General features: G+C 42.1%; 1 protein-coding gene across 3 annotated transcripts in view; it reads left to right on the top strand.

The window, feature by feature from the left end:
- Window positions 1-21,549, top strand: part of COL14A1 (collagen type XIV alpha 1 chain) — a 248,413-nt gene that overhangs the window by 61,188 nt on the left and 165,676 nt on the right. For all 3 annotated transcript variants that reach the window (XM_075352910.1, XM_075352908.1, XM_075352907.1), the window contains exons 3-5: window positions 4,315-4,431; window positions 8,538-8,681; window positions 11,988-12,062. In XM_075352910.1, the coding sequence (XP_075209025.1) occupies window positions 4,315-4,431; window positions 8,538-8,681; window positions 11,988-12,062 (336 nt within the window). The remainder of the gene's footprint in view (window positions 1-4,314; window positions 4,432-8,537; window positions 8,682-11,987; window positions 12,063-21,549) is intronic.

The raw sequence follows: 21,549 nt of genomic DNA, 5'->3' as shown, positions 1-21,549 counted from the left end.
TTCAAATACCATGTTCTCTTATAGTCAAGTGACAACTGCATAATTTGTCAAATAATTGGCCCGACAGAGTAGAAATGCTTCTGCTTTAGGGTACGCTCACACGAGCATATGAATCGGATGAGTGCAATGCAAGAAAATCTCTCATTGCATTCGGACCAATGTTAGTCAATGAGACACAGCAGTTGGTCAGTTTTTTTATCATCCAGATTTTGGATGAGAGAAAAGTCGCAACATGCTGCAATTTGCTACCGAAATCGTCTGAGACTCGCCAATACAAGTCAATGGGTGCGAGAAAAAAACAGATGCCACAGGGACCATCCTAGTGACGTCCGTTTTTATGTGTACATTACTATCATGTAGCACAGAACACTGTAAATGGTCCTGTAAATAACTAATAGCTGCTGAGAAAAAAACGGATTGCACACTGAGAGGACACGGATGACAATTGAGAAAACATTGTCCTACTCTCCTGGATGAGAATGGGACCGTTTTTTCATACGTTCATGTGAGTCCAGCCTTAAGGTCACGTTCACACAGGAGTGGAACAATCAGAAGAAAAGTATAACAGAAACACAAGCACCATTTCTGTATTATTCACCCACTCCTGGTTTTAGCTACAAATACTGAGGTAAAAAACTCACCAATACTCAATATGTGCTCGTGGCCTTAATACTGAGATAAAAAAAATCACCAAATACTGATTGTGTACACGTGACCTTACAGATACTGAGGTAAAAACCTCACCAAATACTGATTGTGTGCACGTGACCTTACAGATACTGAGGTAAAAACCTCACCAAATACTCAACATGTACACGTGGCCTTAATACTGAGGTAAAACCCCACCAAATGCTAATTGTGTGCACGTGAGACGTGACCTTACAGATACTGAGGTAAAAACTCACCAATTACTCAACGTATGCACGTGGCCTTAAACTGAGGTAAAAACCTAACCAAATACTGATTGTGTGCACATGGCCTTACAGATACTGAGGTAAAAACTCACCAAATACTCAACATGTGAACGTGGCCTTACAGTCCATTATTACTGTATACTGTAAGGCCATATCCAGACAAGACAAACTTCCCACAGATTTTTTTGTGTGTGTATTTGTTACCGAACATAGCCTCAGAGCTTAGCCATATTTACAGCAAAATAAAAAATAAAAACTCCAGTGAATCTCTATCTTTTAATATTATGTAGTTTTTAGCGCCAGTATGCTAATTTTTTTTATTACTTCTACATAGCCAAGACACGGTAGGCGGACAAAACTTCTTCAAGGAGTTTCCTAAAAAATGGGCAGTCCGTGTGGCGTCCATTTTTTTTCTCGCACCCATAGACTTGCATTGGTGAGTCTCAGCCGTTTTACATGGCAAAACACAGCATGCTGTGATTTTTTCCAAAAAAGGCGCAGATCAGCACTGACCGAGTTCCATCCAATTTTTTAGCGGATTTCACTCGTCATGTGAGCGAACCCTAACTCTCCATCTATGCAAGAAATTCAGAAGCTAAAAAGGAATAAAAAATCTCAATACAATATTAAAAAAAAAATCAGAATTATATAAGTTTGCAGTTATTTAATTAAAAAAAACAGTCCAGAATGATGTTGAAGGGTTTACATTGACTTCATATATATATTACTTTTTATGTATTTTTTTTTTAACATTTTTGGCATTTTTCGCGTAGAATTCTTAGTAAGAATTCTTAGTAGAAAGCACGAGCAGAGTGTCTATACATTTGTTTGATCTTGCAGATAAAGAATGGGAACTATGCAGGTTCATTAACATAGACTGTGCGATAAATATGTAGCCTCGGAGCTATTAATAATGGAATATTCCCACCAGCGTTCTGTGTATCTGAATACATTAAATGCTAAAAAGGAAGCGTACTCCTCACCTGAGCCTCACAATTCCTGTTCCATCTTGCCCGAAATCTACAACTCCAAAAAAGAAGTTACTCCCCCATTACACGTAATTAATTCCTACTAAAGTCTTATTGCAGCAGATAAAGTGTTAACTAATAATTAAGATCGGTAACGAATGACCATGAGAATGACAAATGTTCTAATATTTTAACCTAGAGTATGAGGATCTAAAATTAATGCGCCCTCCAAGTGCCTACAGACCAGGCGGCCCTCGAAGAGAAGGGGCATAGTCCAGATTGGCCCCATCCCCTTAACAGTTGAATCCTTGTAGGTTTCTGCTCTTTGGATGAGCTGCATTCACGAAAGCGAAGAATTGGCACAAGGGTCATAAAAGGGTGTGAAGTGGGAGAGTAAAAACGTCAGAAGAGAAAAAAAAAAAATCCCTCAAACTTTGCTACAAGGCCCAGGTATCGCGCACCTGTTCTGTCAAATAAAATAGAACGCTTGCACGATACCTGCCAGGTGTGCACAATGCCTGCTGGCAGGGGCGGACGGGCACAGTTTTGGCCAAGGCAGTGCCTCACTTCCCAATGTAAAAGTAAGAGGCAAAGGATAACACCTTTAAATAATTTTTCATTTAGGAGGGAGATGCAGTAATTTCCAGAACAAAAAGTTTTATCACTACTAGAATGGAGGACAGTGCGCATGCTCGACCACCGCTCCATGAAGCAGTGGCCGAGCATGCGCATTGTTATCCAATCTAGTGATAAAAGTGTCCTGTTCTGGTGATCGGTGCATTCAGACCCCTAACAGTCGAAAAATGATCATCCATCCTGTGGATATATGATAACTTCTTTACACTGGACAACCCCTTTAAGCTGGGGTACTATATTAATGTCTGCCAAACTCTCCCATTTCAGCAAGATAGATTGACACATCTAGTGAGCATGACAGCCTCCAGACTCTGCAAGTGACCAATGTCAGGGAAGAAACGGGTTGCATATATAGTGTTCCTTTTTTTGGAAAATAAGTATCTGTAGCAGCTTATTTCCCTCACCCCGTTTAGAGCAAGTGTACTTTCACCGAAAATGAGCGTGCATATGGGGTCAAGAGAAATAGCTGTTGGCTGAATGAGACTTTGGCCAACAAATATGTCAAGTCTATGGTCAGCTTTGCTCTTGTTCACAGGCTGCATGTGATAATGCAGCTCAATCGAATGAGGCTGAAGACCCCTAATGAGGCTGAGAGCTCCATAAGGCTGAGGGGCCCTAATGAGGCTGAGGGCCCCATATGGCCAACCATATAATGATTATTAATGCCTACGAATTGTCCCCCAACAGATGCCATAGGACATAGCAATGGAACGGTTGGAATTAAATGGCTTAAAGGTTTTGTCCAAAGCCTTCTGATTCCATTTGTTTCCCCCAGTTACAATAAAAGACCTTGTACTCACCTCCCGTTCTCACGCCATTCGGGGCTCATGTGACATTGGAAAGTCGCGGGAGCCCCGCGTCCAATCACTGTCAACTTCTCTCGCCAAGCCTTCTGACCAAATGAGCAATCAACAGGAAGTGAGTGTCAGACGCAGCGTCACTTCCTGTTGATGAACTAATTTGGTTTGAAGGCGAGGCAGGAGAAGCCGGCCGTGATTGGACGCAGGGCTCCCGTAACTTCACAATGTAATGTGAGCCCCTTTACTTGAATGGCACCAGAACGGGAGGCGAGTACAGGGTCTTTTAATTTAAATGGGGGAAACAAGTGGAATCAGAAAGGTTTGTCCTAGTAGTGGAAACCCCTTATAATGCTTGTGTGCTCCCTCTAGAGGAGTCTCTTATAGAGAACACAGGAGCTCTCAGCTGAGCCAAGCGTCCTATGTATGGAGGGAGTCAGGAGAAGGTAGTTGTCCGCCAAAAAATAATCATACTGTCAACAGCAGTCTAATTTGTATGTCCAGCTCTAGATATAATCCTAGACAACCACTTTCTAAAAAAAAAAAAAAAACATTTTTTTTTTACTTATAAGGTCAGTTTTCACTTTAAACTTTAGTTTCAAAATTTTGTTTATTTCCTATAAAATCGTTAAATTAAAAAAAAAAAAAAATTACCTTACAAAACAACCAACTGATAAATATCTATAATCTGTTAGCTGAAGATCCCTGAATTCCAGATGCAAATTTGGCTGAAACCTCTCTGGAATTGAAACGTGTAAAGTGTTTTATATAAAAAAAATGTAAAGTTCTGACAAAACCCATTTGTCTGTGTTCTCGTTGTCGTTGACTAATGTTCTAACCTCTAACATGAATTGTCTTGTCCTAATTTAGGGGAATTGTCAGTGGTATGTCATGCGGGATGTAATCCATGTTGGTTTCCAGATAGTAACCGGTGGTGTTTATATAGAAGATGATCTCCATCTGGTTTATTAACTTTTGTTTCTTTTTCTACTTTTGCAGTGACTCAACCAACAAAATTAAGGTTCCATGTAGTAGCGCATGATAGTGTACAGATTTCATGGAAGGCCTCCAAAGATAAAATTAAAGGCTATAAACTCCTGGTGACCCCAAAATCAGGTAAATTACAGTATAATGCGAAGAAACAATGCTAAAATGTGAAATCAACAGAAACAGTCATCTACTTATATCATATCTATCTATCTATCTGTCTGTCTATGCATCTATCTATCAGTCACGATGACTATGGGATAGCGAGGAACCGGTTCTCCTAGACTGTTCCTCAAGTTAGGGGGCCCTATGCTATCCGTATACTCAGGGATACGCCTGTAGGTGGAAATGCCGGAGTCTCCTTCTTAGCTTTGTTCCTGACCAGTCGTGATCTGATTCCCTCTCCCCCTACCCCATGGAGGAACATGACAGGAGTGTGCTGAAACCCACAGATAAAGACCAACAAGGGTAAACCAAAACTCTGTCACACCGCAAGCACACATAAAGGTAAAGACAATAAGACATTCAGGAGGGAAGCTACAAAACAACAGTGGTAAACTCCACAACCATACCAAGCAATAAGCACAAATATCTCCAGAAAGTCTGGGACACCACAGCTCACAGACCAGCAAAGACAAATTATAGCTGGCATGGGTGGAAAGATTCAACCAGCATAAATAGGAGGGGAGCAGATGTTGGTAAACTCCACAACCATACAAAGCAATAAGTACATCTATATCCAGAAAGTCTGGGACACCACACCTCACAGACCAACAAACACAAAGTATAGCTGGCATGGTTGGAAGTATTTAACCACCATAAATAGGAGGGGAGCAGATGTAGGTAAACTCCACAACCATACCAAGCAATAAGCACATCAATATCCAAAAAGTGTGGGACATCAGACCTCACAGACCAACAAAGACAAAGTATAGCGGGCATGGGTGGAAGGATTCAACTGACATAAATAGGAGGGGAGCAGATGTTGGTAAACTCCACAACCATACAAAGCAATAAGCACATCTGTCTCCATAAAGTCTGGGACACCAGACCTCACAGACCAACAAAGACAAAGTTTAGCAGGCATGGGTGGAAGTATTTAACCAGCATAAATAGGAGGGGGGAAGATGTAGGTAAACTCCACAACCATACCAAGTAATAAGCAAACTGTCTCTAGAAAGTCTTGGACACCACACCTCACAGACACCAAAAAAAAACAAAGTATAGCTGGCATGGGTGGAAAAAGTCAACCGACATAAATAGGAGGGGAGCAGATGTTGGTAAACTCCACAACCATGCAAAGCAATAAGCACATCTGTCGCCATAAAGTCTGGGACACCAGATCTCACAGACCAACAAAGACAAAGTATAGCAGGCATGGGTGGAAGGATTCAACCAGCATAAATATGAGGGGAGCAGATGTGATAGGCCTCCCCAAACATGTGATCAAAGGAGAAAGCAGACCAGCAGAGATTAACTCTTGCTAACCCACCTGTAAATCAGCACCCAGCTGAATTTATTCAGTGGGGATTGATCTTGTGCAGAATTATCTCTATGCTCTAATCGAGTCGAGGCCATCACATTCCCCATTTGGATGATCCAGCAAGAATAAATTGTGCCAATGTGATGAAGCAATATACCAAACAATCCAATGGCCAGATATTGCTCCGATTGATGACAAATAATCTAGAAATTCTGTAAATTTCTATGTTCCTCATATTCTTTGAACTTGTCACATTATATGGCATCTCAGCTATCTGCTTCTGTTATTGATGGATCAGTGTCTGTGAAAACATGTTTGGTGTGTGAGACACAATAGTAGATTGTTCCCAAAAAGTCTTGTCTCATTTCATAGGCAGCTGACATATGATGGGAACAATACTCCGGCTTATTCCCGTCGGGTCACAATATTCACTGTCAGTGTTTAATCCGAACACAAAGCGTCCGAGGAGACGTCAGAATTTCTATATTGCGATCACAAAGCAGAACAGAATGTAGAGCTCAATGTCAGTCTGTGGGCAGAAAGGAAATCATATTATGTAGACGTCTGTAACTATTTCCCTTTATAAATACCAATTTACAGACCATCATCATCACAGAAAAAGAAATGATTGTGACAGACGTAGGACTGTAAATAGAGATAGCTAAGTGCAAGCAAAGAAATCATTTTCTCTGGTGGACGTTAGGTCTACATCACCCACATAAATGGCTGTTACCCAAGGTGCCAGATACTAAAACCCACTCGTATATCCTTTTAGGATATAAAAAAAAGACTACAGCCATTATAAACGTCAGACATGGAAACTTTATTGAAATAATTTAATCATAATTCTGTCTTTTATATACAAAAAATAACTACTATAATACTGCCCCTAGGTATAAGAATATAACTAATATAATACTGCCCCTATGTAGAAGAATATAACTGCTGTAATACTGCCCCTATGTACAAGAATATAGCTACTATAATACTGCCCCCTATGTACAAGAATATAACTACTATAATACTGCCCCTATGTACAAGAATATAACTACTATAATACTGCCCCTATGTACAAGAATATAACTACTATAATACTGTTCCTATGTACAAGAATATAACTACTATAATACTGCTCATATGTACAAGAATATAACTACTATAATACTGCACCTATGTACAAGAATATAACTACTATAATACTGCCCCTATGTACAAGAATATAACTACTATAATACTGCTCCTATGTACAAGAATATAATTACTATAATACTGCCCCCTATGTACAAGAATATAACTACTATAATACTGCCCCCTATGTACAAAAACTTAACTACTATAATACTGCTCCTATGTACAAGAATATAACTACTATAATACTGCTCCTATGTACAAGAATATAACTACTATAATACTGCCCCCTATGTACAAGAATATAACTACTATAATACTGCACCTATGTACAAGAATATAACTACTATAATACTGCCCCTATGTACAAGAATATAACTACTATAATACTGCTCCTATGTACAAGAATATAATTACTATAATACTGCCCCCTATGTACAAGAATATAACTACTATAATACTGCACCTATGTACAAGAATATAACTACTATAATACTGCCCCTATGTACAAGAATATAACTACTATAATACTGCTCCTATGTACAAGAATATAATTACTATAATACTGCCCCCTATGTACAAGAATATAACTACTATAATACTGCACCTATGTACAAGAATATAACTACTATAATACTGCCCCTATGTACAAGAATATAACTACTATAATACTGCTCCTATGTACAAGAATATAACTACTATAATACTGCCCCTATGTACAAGAATATAACTACTATAATACTGCTCCTATGTACAAGAATATAACTACTATAATACTGCCCCCTATGTGCAAGAATATAACTACTATAATACTGCCCCCTATGTACAAGAATATAACTACTATAATACTGCACCTATGTACAAGAATATAACTACTATAATACTGCCCCTATGTACAAGAATATAACTACTATAATACTGCTCCTATGTACAAGAATATAATTACTATAATACTGCCCCCTATGTACAAGAATATAACTACTATAATACTGCCCCCTATGTACAAAAACTTAACTACTATAATACTGCTCCTATGTACAAGAATATAACTACTATAATACTGCTCCTATGTACAAGAATATAACTACTATAATACTGCCCCCTATGTACAAGAATATAACTACTATAATACTGCCCCCATGTACAAGAATATAACTACTATAATACTGCCCCTATGTACAAGAATATAACTACTATAATACTGCTCCTATGTACAAGAATATAACTACTATAATACTGCCCCTTTGTACAAGAATATAACTACTCTAATACTGCCCCTTTGTACAAGAATATATCTACTATAATACTGCCCCATGTACAAGAATATAACTACTATAATACTGCCTCTATGTACAAGAATATAACTAGTATAATACTGCCCCCTATGTACAAGAATATAACTACTATAATGCTGCCCCTATGTACAAGAATATAACTACTATAATACTGTCCCTATGTACAATATATTATTGTATAATACTGCCCCCATGGATATAGAGGTTTCATTTTTACTTGGATTGCTGTGATTAACCTCACTGCGGTGTGTAAGCAGATACAGTTGTGCTGTACTTTCATTATTTCAGCATGATGACAGATTCCTGATTTAATGTCTTCTCATGTTCAGGTGGGAAAACCAATCAACTGAATCTTCAAAACACAGCGACCCGAGCCGTCATTCAGAGACTTGATCCTGACCGCAGTTATGCCGTGGAGGTCATTGCATTTAATGAAGATGATGAAAGCGTGCCGATACGAGGAGAATTCAGAAGTAGGTAACCGTGACTGATAGCAGATACCCAAGAACGGCAGCGGTGACACTGGTGACAGCGACTTTCAGTCATATCTACATCATTTTTCACTCAAATTGTTATTGGACCATAACACTAATATTGGATTCATTGTTATTTGTACATATCCATAATCCATAGAGGGGTAACATGAAGTTCCTGGGGACCACTGAAAAATCTATAACAGGGCCACCCAATTTAATCAAAATTTATCTCATATGGGAAAGTTGTGGACCTCTCATACACAAGGGCCAAAATATAAGTATAATTTCAATACATTTTATGTAGAAAAGTTAATTAGGAATGTATTCCTTTAAGTTACAGCAGCCAGAACGTCTTACTGGCTGTTGTAACTTGATCCATGCAGCAGCTTTAGTTGGATGGAAAAAAGTGGAAGGGTAAAGTGCTGAGAGCCGTCATGCTGTGTGTAATTATGTGTTTTATATCTGTGTGACATACTAGTTCTATGTTTGTGTGTGGTGTGAGTGGCCGTATTCCTCACTGATAAGTAAGGTGGAAGACCGTGCTCCTCACTGATAGCTGGGGTGAAAGACCGTGCTCCTCACTGATAGTTAGGGGTACTTCACACACAGCGAGATCGCTGCTGAGATCGCTGCTGAGTCACGTTTTTTGTGACCTCATTAGCGATCTCGCTGTGTGTGACACTGAGCAGCGATCTGGCCCCTGCTGTGAGATCGCTGCTCGTTACACACAGCCCTGGTTCGTTTTTTTATTGTTGCTCTCCCGCTGATAAGCACACATCGCTGTGTGTGACAGCGAGAGAGCAACAATCCTGAATGTGCAGGCAGCAGGAGCCGGCGTCTGACAGCCTGCGGTAAGCTGTAACCAAGGTAAACATCGGGTAACCAAGGTGGTTACCCGATATTTACCTTCGTTACCAGCCTCCGCAGCTCTCACGCTGCCAGTGCCGGCTCCTGCTCCCTGCACACGCTAAGCTAAGCGGTGTGCGCTGGTAACTAAGGTAAACATCGGGTAACCATACCCAATGTTTACCTTATAGTTACCAGTGTCCGCAGCTTCCAGACGCCGGCTCCGTGCAAGCGCAGCGACGCTTGCACGTCGCTGCTGGCTGGGGGCTAGTCACTGGTCGCTGGTGAGATCTGCCTGTTTGACAGCTCACCAGCGACCATGTAGTGACGCAGCAGCGATCCTGACCAGGTCAGATCGCTGGTGGGATCGCTGCTGCATCGCTAAAGTGTGAAGGTACCCTTAGAGTGGAAGACTGTGCTCCTGACTGCTAGCTAGAGTGGAAGATCATGCACCTCACTGATAGCTGGGATGGAAGACCATGCACCTCACTGATAGCTAGGGTGGAACCACTGTGCTCCTGACTGATAGCTAGGGTAGATGACCATGCTCCTCACTGAAAGCTAGAGTATAAGACCATGCTCCTCACTGATAGCTAGGATAGAAGACCGTGCTCCTCACTGATAGCTGGGGTGGAAGACTGTGCTCCTCACTGATAGATAGGGTGGAAGACTGTGCTCCTCACTGATAACTAGGGTGGAAGACCGTGCTCCTCACTGATAACTAGGGTGGAAGACCGTGCTCCTCACTGATAGCTGGGGTGGAAGACCGTGCTCCTCACTGATAGTTAGGGTAGAAGACCATGCTCCTCATTGAAAGCTAGGGTAGAAGACCATGCTCCTCACTGAAAGCTACGGTAGAAGACCGTGCTCCTCACTGATAGCTAGGGTAGAAGACCGTGCTCCTTAATGATAGCTAGGGTGGAAGACCGTGCACCTCATTGATAGCTAGGGTGGAAGACTGTGCTCCTGACTGATAGCTAGAGTGGAAGACCGTGCACCTCACTGATAGCTAGGGTGGAAGACTGTGCTCCTGACTGATAGCTAGAGTGGAAGACCGTGCACCTCACTGATAGCTAGGGTGGAAGACTGTGCTCCTGACTGATAGCTAGAGTAAAAGACCTTGCACCTCACTGATAGCTGGGGTGGAAGACCGTGCTCCTCACTGATAGTTAGGGTAGAAGACCATGCTCCTCACTGAAAGCTAGGGTAGAAGACCGTGCTCCTCACTGATAGCTAGGGTAGAAGACCATGCTCCTCACTGAAAGCTAGGGTAGAAGACCGTGCTCCTCACTAATAGCTAGGGTGGAAGACCATGCTCCTCACTGATAGCTAGGGTAGAACACAGTGCACCTCACTGATAGCTGGGGTGGAAGACTGTGCTCCTCACCGATAGTTAGGGTAGAAGACCGTGCTCCTCACTGATAGCTAGGCTGGAAGACCGTACTACTCACTGATAGCTAGGGTGGAAGACCGTGATCGTCACTGATAGCTAGGTAGAAGACCGTGCTCCTCACTGATAGATAGGGGAGAAGAACGCGCTCCTCACTGAAAGCAGGTGTAGAAGACCATGCTCCTCACTAATAGCTAGGGTAGAAGACCAAGCTCCTTACTGAAAGCAGGTGTAGAAGACCATGCCCCTCACTGATAACTAGAGTGGAGGGCCGTATTCCTCACTGATAGCTCGGGTGGAAGACCGTAGACCTCTCTGATAGCTAAAATGGAGGGCCGTACACCTCACTGATACATAGGGTGGAGAGTCGTACTACAGAATTAGTCCCTCATGTTCAGTGGTCAGACCCCAGTACATAGGTGACTGATGTGTTTGGCTAGAATTCGCCTTGAAGGGGTTTCATAGTTTTAAATGTTGAAAGAAGACCATCGGTTTTAGCCTGTAACCTATGATGTTGATCCAGAAATAGGGAAAAACCCCATGAGGCAGGTACCAATCACCCCATATCGAGGGAAAAATGCCTTCCTGACTCAACATACAGCTATCAGATGAGTTCCTATCACAGAATCTATTTCCCATAACCTGTAATGTGTGTTCATAGTCTCTCTGCTACAGTAAAGAATCCATAGTTTAAATGCTCATACAGTAAAGAATCAATAGTCTCACTGCTCATACGATAAAGAATCCATAGTGTCTCTGCTCAAAAGTAAAGAATCCGCAGTCCTCTGTTCATACCTTAAAGAATCCATAGTCTCACTGCTCCTATTATAAAGAATCCAGAACCTCACTGCTTGTACCGTAAAGAATTTATAGTTTCAATGCTTATATAGTAAAGAATCACCAATCAGAAATCAGAAGCGTATGTATAAGTGCAACAGGGCCCCCTAGAATTAGAAGCATTTTGTATCACAGATCACTACAACTCAACTATAATACCCTTTTTTTCAGATGAAGCCTCAGATGTATTTTTCAGCAATACTTATTATTTCTCTCCATTTCACTTGTAGTTAAAACTTTGGAGAAAAAGAAAAAAACTGGTCGAAATCGTAAGGGTGAAAGTGAAAACAATGTCCCAGAAGAAGGTAAGATATAAAATACCTCCATGGTTTTTATTCTCTTTTTAGGTGGTAGTGCAATCAATTTTTTTTTTGTATTTAATTTTTTACGTACTGTATATCATTCTAATATATAAAGCTGAGTGTATGTGTGTGTATGTATATATGTGTATGTACGTGTGTATGTATGTCCACTAAAGGAATCCGCATTGTCGCATTTACAATCATGAAATTTTGCACAGACGCCTCATGTGACTCAGGGAATGTCATAGACTATGTTTGGACGGGAAAATGTAACCCCACGCTTTACAGTTACTCTCCCAAAAACCTGCCTCCATTAAAGTGAATGGAGATGCGAGCTACAGGCTATTAGTAGGAGCTGTGATTGGTTGCTATAGGAACAAAGGAAATTGTTAGTAGAAAAAACTTATGTGTGAGGTAATATGATGTCGGTGGGGAGACCAATAGAGAGAGACAGAAAGAGACAGACAGAGACAGAAAATGACAGAGACAGAGTAAGAATAGATCTGAAAATAAGGAGCGCTGATAGTGTAACACCAAAATGATCGGTGGGGTATACCTGAAAAATATACACTCACCTGGATCAGTTGTGACAGTCACAACCACTAGTGCGCATGAGATAATGGTGTCTGCTACAGCCCCACGTGGATGAGCATACAAGATAGGGTAGAGAGGGGGTTAATGCCGCGCATCAGCCGAATGAAGACGTATATTGTTGATAAAGATGAGTATTCTTTTATTTTATAGGTCTACGCGTTTTGAGGTGAAAACCTCTTCCTCAGGACCAGTGCATCAACAACAAGTCAAAACAATCTTGTTGGTCCTGAGGAAGAGGTTTTCACCTCAAAACGCGTAGACCTATAAAATAAAAGAATACTCATCTTCATCAACAATATACGTCTTCATTCGGCTGATGCGCGGCATTAACCCCCTCTCTACCCTATCTTGTAGAGACAGAGTAAGAGGCAGACAGACAGTCAAAGAGACAGAGGCAGACAGACACAGACAGACAGGGAAAGAGACAGGGAAAGAGAGAGACAAGTAAAGAGACAGAGAAAGAGACAGAGACAAGTAAAGAGACAAGGAAAGAGACAGAGACAAGGAAAGAGAAAAGGAAAGAGACAGAGACAAGTAAAGAGACAGGGAAAGAGACAGAGACAAGTAAAGAGATAGAGAAAGAGACAGAGACAAGTAAAGAGACAAGGAAAGAGACAGAGACAAGTAAAGAGACAGGGAAAGAGACAGAGACAAGTAAAGAGACAGAGAAAGAGACAGAGACAAGTAAAGAGACAAGGAAAGAGACAGAGACAAGGAAAGAGACAAGGAAAGAGACAGAGACAAGTAAAGAGACAGGGAAAGAGACAGAGGGGGAAAGAGACAGACCTGGAACGAGACAGATCTGGAACGAGACAGACCCGGAACGAGACAGACCCGGAACGAGACAGATGGGGAAAGAGACAGATGGGGAAAGAGACAGACAGACACAGATATAGAGACAGACACGGAGATAGAGAGAGACAGACAGAGACTGATACAGACAGACAGAAACTCGGAGAGAGACAGAGAGACGGTTACTATCCCAGGCAACGCCGGGTACTACAGCTCGTTATCATATAAATCTGATTTATTCTTTCCCATTACGAAGTGTAAATATGTCTAATTTTTTCAATTTTTCATAAGATAATGTTTTAACCATTTATACAACATATAATGACTTTTTGTGTTTAGCACTGGAGAAAAAAAATGTTTTATCAGCAGATCCGACTATTTTAGATTGGACCAAGATTCCAAAACTCTCATAACTAGCATCGGCTTCATTCCATAGAGATTTATGCCATATTTATATGCAAGCACGAAGGTGTAAAGATCTTTTTTGTGTCATTTTGTAAAATTGGGAGAAGAACGTGTGAATTGCATATAATTGCTGAGGCCAATGATTGGATGCAGTGGTCGTACGATTAATGTATGGCATGTCATCACTTCCGATATCAGCGGAGACCACTGAACTTGTGGCTCTTAATGGATAAAATCCCTTCATGGAGGTAATGTTATGATGTGACTGCACGATAGCAAGGGACAGGTGAATCCTATGCTGTCCCTGACGCTAGGGGAACCTAGGCTATCCCTGACCTCCGGATTACATCTGAAGGTGGAGACGCCGGAGTCTCTTGAGCAGATCTAATCTGTTACACCACCCCAGGGAAGGAAGGGGCAGGAGTGTGATGGAAGCACAGATTAAAACAGACAGATGAAAACCAAAACTCAGACACACTACAGACTTGGAGGAGCAAACAGTAAGAGACTAAGGAGAAAAGCAAAATCAGGGAGGCAGCAACCAAAAGGCAGCACAATTACTCACAGCAATAATTAACAACAACCACCAGTAAGTCTGGATCACAACACCTCACCAGACTAGTATAGGTAAGCTATAGCTGGCATTAATGGAATAGTCCAGCCAGCATATATAGGAGGAGAGTGAGTGTGACTGGCTCCCCGACAGCATGTGATCAAAGAGACTAACAAGTAGTCCAGCAGAGATTAACTCTTGGAAGCCTGCCTAAGTCAGTGGGTCACAGTGTCACAGTGTCACAGTTGTCTCTCTATCTTTGGAGACTAGTGACGGATTCAGGGTTGGAATCCCTCATTTACATCTGGGACTCTACATTTAAAAGCGGTTTCATTTCTTTCAGTGCCTAATGAATTAATGCCAGTTTTGTTGTCCAGCAGTGTTTCAGCTGCAGCTGCTTTGTAGCCACGCCCCTTCATGTTTAAGTAGCGGTGTTTCCCAGCAATCTTTGCTGAAGATACTAACTTATTATTCTCTGGCTGCCTTGGAAGAAGGTCCTGTGGGGGAGTTGTCCAGAACTCAGGCTTTATCCTTTTTTCGTTGTTGTTTCCCCAGTTTGTCTTTTTTTTCCTTATGTCTTTTTAGTGCAGCGGTGGGTCTAGTGAACCTCACCTGCCTCTCACTAGCCAGGGCATCAATAGGGCAGTTGTGGAGACTGTTTAGGGAATGACCAGGAGAGTAGGGACAACTGCAGGTGAGGATAGGTCCCATCTACCCTTCTCACTAGCTCCAGCGCCCTTCGTTTTTATCGTGTCCCCAGTGTGCCCTTGTTTGGTGTGTTTTTTGTTGTGCGTCAGACACCCGTAGATCTGAACGGACGTGCCACACTTTGCAAGCATGACACCGTGTCTCTGTGCACTGATCACAGACATCAGACAAGTTAGTGGGCAGAGTGCCAGAATCTGTAGTTTCCACAGATCCTGACGCCACCATGACAGTTGGCGATGCCTGCAAAAATCTCCTTGTGACAGGTATATTGAAACATTTAAATTAGTTTTTTTCATTAATGTACACTTCAGAGAAGGTTCTACTTTTTCTAAAGCTTGGGATACTCAATTTGTCATGGAACTAGATGCCCACATGGTGTAGTTTTCCCAATGTAGTCACAGTCGCCCCAGTTGGGGATTCGCTCAGTATCCGTGACTTCTTCCTGCAGCACCTCCCCTCTTACTTTATGATAGAATGTATATTAGTCCTAAGGAAGAGAGACCAATCTAAGATAATAGCATCTGTCAAGACTGATTCGCCGATGATCTAAGTGACTTGCACACTTACATGATTTTCCCACTTTAGCCCAGTGGTCTTACCTCAAAATTTCCTTGGCCCTGCTTTAACATCTAAATGTAGACTGCATACTTTGGGTTACCCACCACTGCTATAGAGCATGTTACTGTAACACCTGCCTGGAACCACAGACTCAGACTGACTGTAATGGACAAGCTAGAGGAAAGCTGCTCACAAAGCAGGACCCACGAGAACCCTGAAACCCTTTACCCCTATACAGGGATTTTGAATTACACAGGGCCCCGGAAATCACTACCTGTGGTAGGCTGGAGTCCACTGAGAGTAGTGTCAGGCAGGGTCAAACCAGGAAATACAGAACAGGGACAAAATCAGGCAGGCAAGGACGAAATCAGAAAACCAGGCAGAGGTCAAATCCGGATCGGGAAGAGAGGTAGAAAAATGGTAGGCAGGAGGGTAGTCAGAGAACATGCAGAAGTCAAAATACTGGAATCACAAAAAAGCACGGGAACCAGGAATACAGAACTATTTCTAGCAGAGCTCAGCAGACAAGAAGGGGAATTAAAAAGGTGCAGTGTCTTCCCATTGGCTGCAGTTGAATGGTGCTAACTTCAGCTTGAAGACACACGCTACCTACAGTCAGCCAGTGGTACTGAAGGTCCCAGGTAAACCCAGCTTAGTGGATTAGCAGAGCCTGCGCCCACCAGAGCCACTGGCACCAACTCCTCTCCTATCACCAGTACTATCCATAGTGGGAACACGCCGCTGCCTGGTAATTGAAGCAGAAGTCGCAGGAGCTGACTCTGATGGGGACTTGACAGTTATTTTATGTTTGTTAATGAGTAATTATCGCTTTCTTTTTTTTCCTAGTGTAAGGTGGCAGCCGGACACATTCTGGATGTGAGATATGTGTCACAGGGGTGGTTATCCTTTGTGATGTAAACCTGGAAGCTAGCTCGAGTATGTATAGTACTTAGAGTGTTAATAGGGCTGACAAGGGCCGGGTTTGCGAGCAGCCAGAGAGATGGCTGGGACTGGCAACTCATATATCCCCACCCTGGGGTGTGAGATGGTGGACATAAGAAAGTCCCGGTGATTTCTTAGTGGTCTGTGTGTGGCGGTAAGAAGCCTCCTGTGTGAAGTCTACTTGCTTGGATTTGTATGCTGATCTAATGCTGAAGTGCCACTATTAGGACTGTGTTTTGTATTTTCCTGCCAAGAAAGGCCATTTTTTTTCCTTCTGTGTGGCTTGCTCCATGGAGTTTTAATAAAGCAGCCTGGACATTTTGTTTAACTTTTCCTCTGTTGCCTACCTCAAACACCGCCGAGTGAGCCGTACCCCTACATTATAAATAAGGCAAGATAAGATATTTTGTCTATATCTTATATTTAAAACTGAGTGTATGTATGTGTGTGTTTGTGTGTGTGTATATATGTCCGCTAAAGGAATCCGCACCGTCGCATTTACAATCACAAAATTTTGCACAGACGCCCCATGTGACTCAGGGAACGTCGTAGACTATGTTTTGACCGGAAAATTTAACCCCGCGCTTTACAGTTACTCTTCAAAAATCCTGCCACCATTAAACTGAATGAAGGTGGGAGCTGCAAGTTATTAATAGCAGCTGTGGTTGGTTGTTATAGGAACAAAGGACATTCATAGTATAAGAAGCTTATGTGTGAGGTAATATGATGTCAGTGGGGAGACAGACACAGACAGACACAGACTGAGAGGCAGACAGACAGGCACAGACAGGGAAAGAGACAGAGACAAACAGACAGAGGCATATAGGAACAAAAAAAAGCCAAACAAACAGAAAGACAGACAGAAAGACACACGGGGGAAAGAGACAGAGACAGACAGACAGATGGAGGCAGACAGGGAAAGAGACAGATAGAGATAGACAGGGAAAAAAGGCAGACAGAGAAAGAGACAGATAGAGGCAGGTAGGGAAATAGACAGAGACAAACAGACAGAGACAGACAGGGAAAGAGACAAACAGACAGGGAAAGAGACAGACTAACAGAGACAGACAGGGAAAGAGACAAACAGGCAGGGAAAGAGACAGACAGGGAAAGAGACAGACAGGGAAAGAGACAAACAGACAGAGACGGACAGACAGGGAAAGAGACAAACAGACAGAGACAGACAGGGAAAGAGACAGAGAGAGACAGACAGACAGAAATACAGAGACAGACGGGGAATGAGACAGATGGGGAACGAGACTCACAGACAGACACAGAGATAGAGACAGACAGAGAGAGACAGACACACTGATACAGAGACAGACAGAAAGACTGATACAGACAGAGACAGACATCAGAGACAGACAGACAGAGACTGGGAGAGAGACAGTTACTATCCCGGGCAACGCCCGGGTATTACAGCTAGTATCTAATAAATAAGGCTGAAGTTTCTAATGAGTGTTTTAACTCACCCCAGAGCTAGATTCACAGCTACACTACTCAGTTCTGCTGTAAAATATCCTTTATGCTGCTTCTTTTACTTTTAAGGGAGTGTGACTGAGAGATAGCGGTGCAGGATGTTCTATTTTCTGTCTATTGTGTATAAGAGACTATAGAATGGGTAGTAAAAACTGATTGAAACATATAGTAATCTGACTCACGGATATGTAGAATGTGGTAGTGCCTGAACAGAACGCTTTGTCCTGGGCCCGTCGTATGATTTGTACTCACATTCACATCGGTTCTTCAGATAGTGTAACTCGGCCACAATCTCATTGCAAGAAGACTCCAGGAAAAGATTAATGTTTTTAACTGAAAATCTTGTATTGGTGACAATGTGGCAGGTACAAAGAGTAATTCTTCTCCGGAGAGCAAACAACATGTGCATAAGATGGCTGGTACTAAAACACTACATGGAGAAGAAGGGCGGGGAAACTGACATGACAGAACTACAGGGAGGAGGAAGGGACAAAATACATGGAAAGTCAATGCTTCTGCCTAGCAATAAAAAAGCAGCACACACAGCAATAAAACATTAAATAACTCCCACGTTGTGGGACATGACTTATAGGAAATCTGCTAAAACTAATTTATAAGTGATATAATGACCAACAATAATTTTATATACAGTGCCTCCAAGTAGTATTCAACCCCCTGCAGATTTAGCAGGTTTGATAAGATGCAAATAAGTTAGAGCCTGCAAACTTCAAACAAGAGCAGGATTTATTAACAGATGCATAAATCTTACAAACCAACAAGTTATGTTGCTCAGTTAAATTTTAATAAATTTTCAACATAAAAGTGTGGGTCAATTATTATTCAACCCCTAGGTTTAATATTTTGTGGAATAACCCTTGTTTGCAATTACAGCTAATAATCGTCTTTTATAAGACCTGATCAGGCCGGCACAGGTCTCTGGAGTTATCTTGGCCCACTCCTCCATGCAGATCTTCTCCAAGTTATCTAGGTTCTTTGGGTGTCTCATGTGGACTTTAATCTTGAGTTCCTTCCACAAGTTTTCAATTGGGTTAAGGTCAGGAGACTGACTAGGCCACTGCAACACCTTGATTTTTTCCCTCTTGAACCAGGCCTTGGTTTTCTTGGCTGTGTGCTTTGGGTCGTTGTCTTGTTGGAAGATGAAATGACGACCCATCTTAAGATCCTTGATGGAGGAGCGGAGGTTCTTGGCCAAAATCTCCAGGTAGGCCGTGCTATCTATCTTCCCATGGATGCGGACCAGATGGCCAGGCCCCTTGGCTGAGAAACAGCCCCACAGCATGATGCTGCCACCACCATGCTTGACTGTAGGGATGGTATTCTTGGGGTCGTATGCAGTGCCATCCAGTCTCCAAACATCACGTGTGTGGTTGGCACCAAAGATCTCGATCTTGGTGTCATCAGACCAGAGAACCTTGAACCAGTCTGTCTCAGAGTCCTCCAAGTGATCATGAGCAAACTGTAGACGAGCCTTGACATGACGCTTTGAAAGTAAAAGTACCTTACGGGCTCGTCTGGAACGGAGACCATTGCGGTGGAGTACGTTACTTATGGTATTGACTGAAACCAATGTCCCCACTGCCATGAGATCTTCCCGGAGCTCCTTCCTGGTTGTCCTTGGGTTAGCCTTGACTCTTCGGACAAGCCTGGCCTCGGCACGGGTGGAAACTTTCAAAGGCTGTCCAGGCCGTGGAAGGCTAACAGTAGTTCCATAAGCCTTCCACTTCCGGATGATGCTCCCAACAGTGGAGACAGGTAGGCCCAACTCCTTGGAAAGGGTTTTGTACCCCTTGCCAGCCTTATGACCCTCCACGATCTTGTCTCTGATGACCTTGGAATGCTCCTTTGTCTTTCCCATGTTGACCAAGTATGAGTGCTGTTCACAAGTTTGGGGAGGGTCTTAATTAGTCAGAAAAGGCTGGAAAAATGGAAAAAGAGATAATTAATCCAAACATGTGAAGCTCATTGTTCTTTGTGCCTGAAATACTTCTTAATACTTTAGGGGAACCAAACAGAATTCTGGTGGTTTGAGGGGTTGAATAATAAATGACCCTCTGAATAAACTTTTCACAATTTAAAAAAAAACAAAAACAAAAAAACATTCTTTTTTGCTGCAGTGCATTTCACACTTCCAGGCTGATCTACAGTCCAAATGTCACAATGCCAAGTTAATTCCAAATGTGTAAACCTGCTAAATCTGCAGGGGGTTGAATACTACTTGTAGGCACTGTATAATACAAGTTAGGAATAAAACATTTCATCCTGAAAATTCTACTAAATGATAGGTACACTATAAAAACATGTACATCTGTCATCTAATCTGAGAGCAACATAATGTAAAGATAGAGATTCTGATTCCAGCGGTGTCACTTAATGAGCTGCTTGCTGCAGTTTTGATAAAACACTCTTATCATCAGCAGATTGTCAGTAAAGGACTAGTTAACCTGCTTCAATGTAGTCCTTAATATTTATAAATTCTGCATAACTCCTCCCCACCGCTGATTGGCAGCTTTCTGCCTACTCACAGTGTACACAGAAAGCAGCCAATCAGTGGTGTGGGTGGGGTTATTCAGCGCTCAGTAATCAAAGAAATGGTAGCTCTGCAGCAGATAAAACTGTTTTTATCAAAACTGCAGCAAGCAGCTCAGTAAGTTACACATTGTTGGAAATAGGGTTTCTGCCTCCCATTATACTGCTCTCAGTTGGAGTAGTAAAAATCTAGTGATAGATTCAGAATGAGTTAACATCCAATCCATCAGGGAGCCCAAAAGGCATTTATCTGTATGCTATGATTCCTGAATGATCTTTTTAAGCTCATTTATGGCACAATCAAACTAGGGATAAGCGGACCCATGGAGGTACGGGTTCGCCGGATTCAGCCAGACATTAGTTAAAAATTTGGTGCAGTACTCGAACTTGACCTGACCTTGACCCCGAACCCCATATAAGTCAATGAGGAAGGAAATTTTGGTGCTGTAAAATGGCTGTAGGGCTGCAAAAGGAAGCAAAATGAGTGTAAGAGCAGAACAATCGCTCTTAACAAATGTGGATAGGGAATTAATAAAAAAAATTACCTGGGGTTCCCTCTATTTCTGATAGCTTGCCAAGGTACAGCAGACAACTACAGGCTGCAGCCCTCAGCTGTCAGCTTTACCTTGGCTGGTTATCAAAAATAGAGGGCATCCCAAGTCATTTTTTTTCAATTATTTATTTATAAATAAATCATTTAAAAACAGCTTGGGGTCCCCTCTACTTTTCATAATTGAAAATAAAATAAAACAGACAATCAAATCCTATTGAGAATGGCACTCCATAAGCCACCCCGGTTAGTGGCAGGCACGGAATTTCTCACTCTCAGAATGAGGCTCCATAGGATTCGATGGATGTCATGAGACATTACACCATAGGATTACGTCAAGACTTCGAGAATTATTTTAAATG

This window comes from Anomaloglossus baeobatrachus, chromosome 6 (assembly GCF_048569485.1).
Source record: "Anomaloglossus baeobatrachus isolate aAnoBae1 chromosome 6, aAnoBae1.hap1, whole genome shotgun sequence".
NCBI lineage: Eukaryota > Metazoa > Chordata > Amphibia > Anura > Aromobatidae > Anomaloglossus > Anomaloglossus baeobatrachus.
The sequence above is the reverse complement of the archived record's forward strand: the minus strand, read 5'-3'. Positions and strand labels throughout refer to the sequence as shown.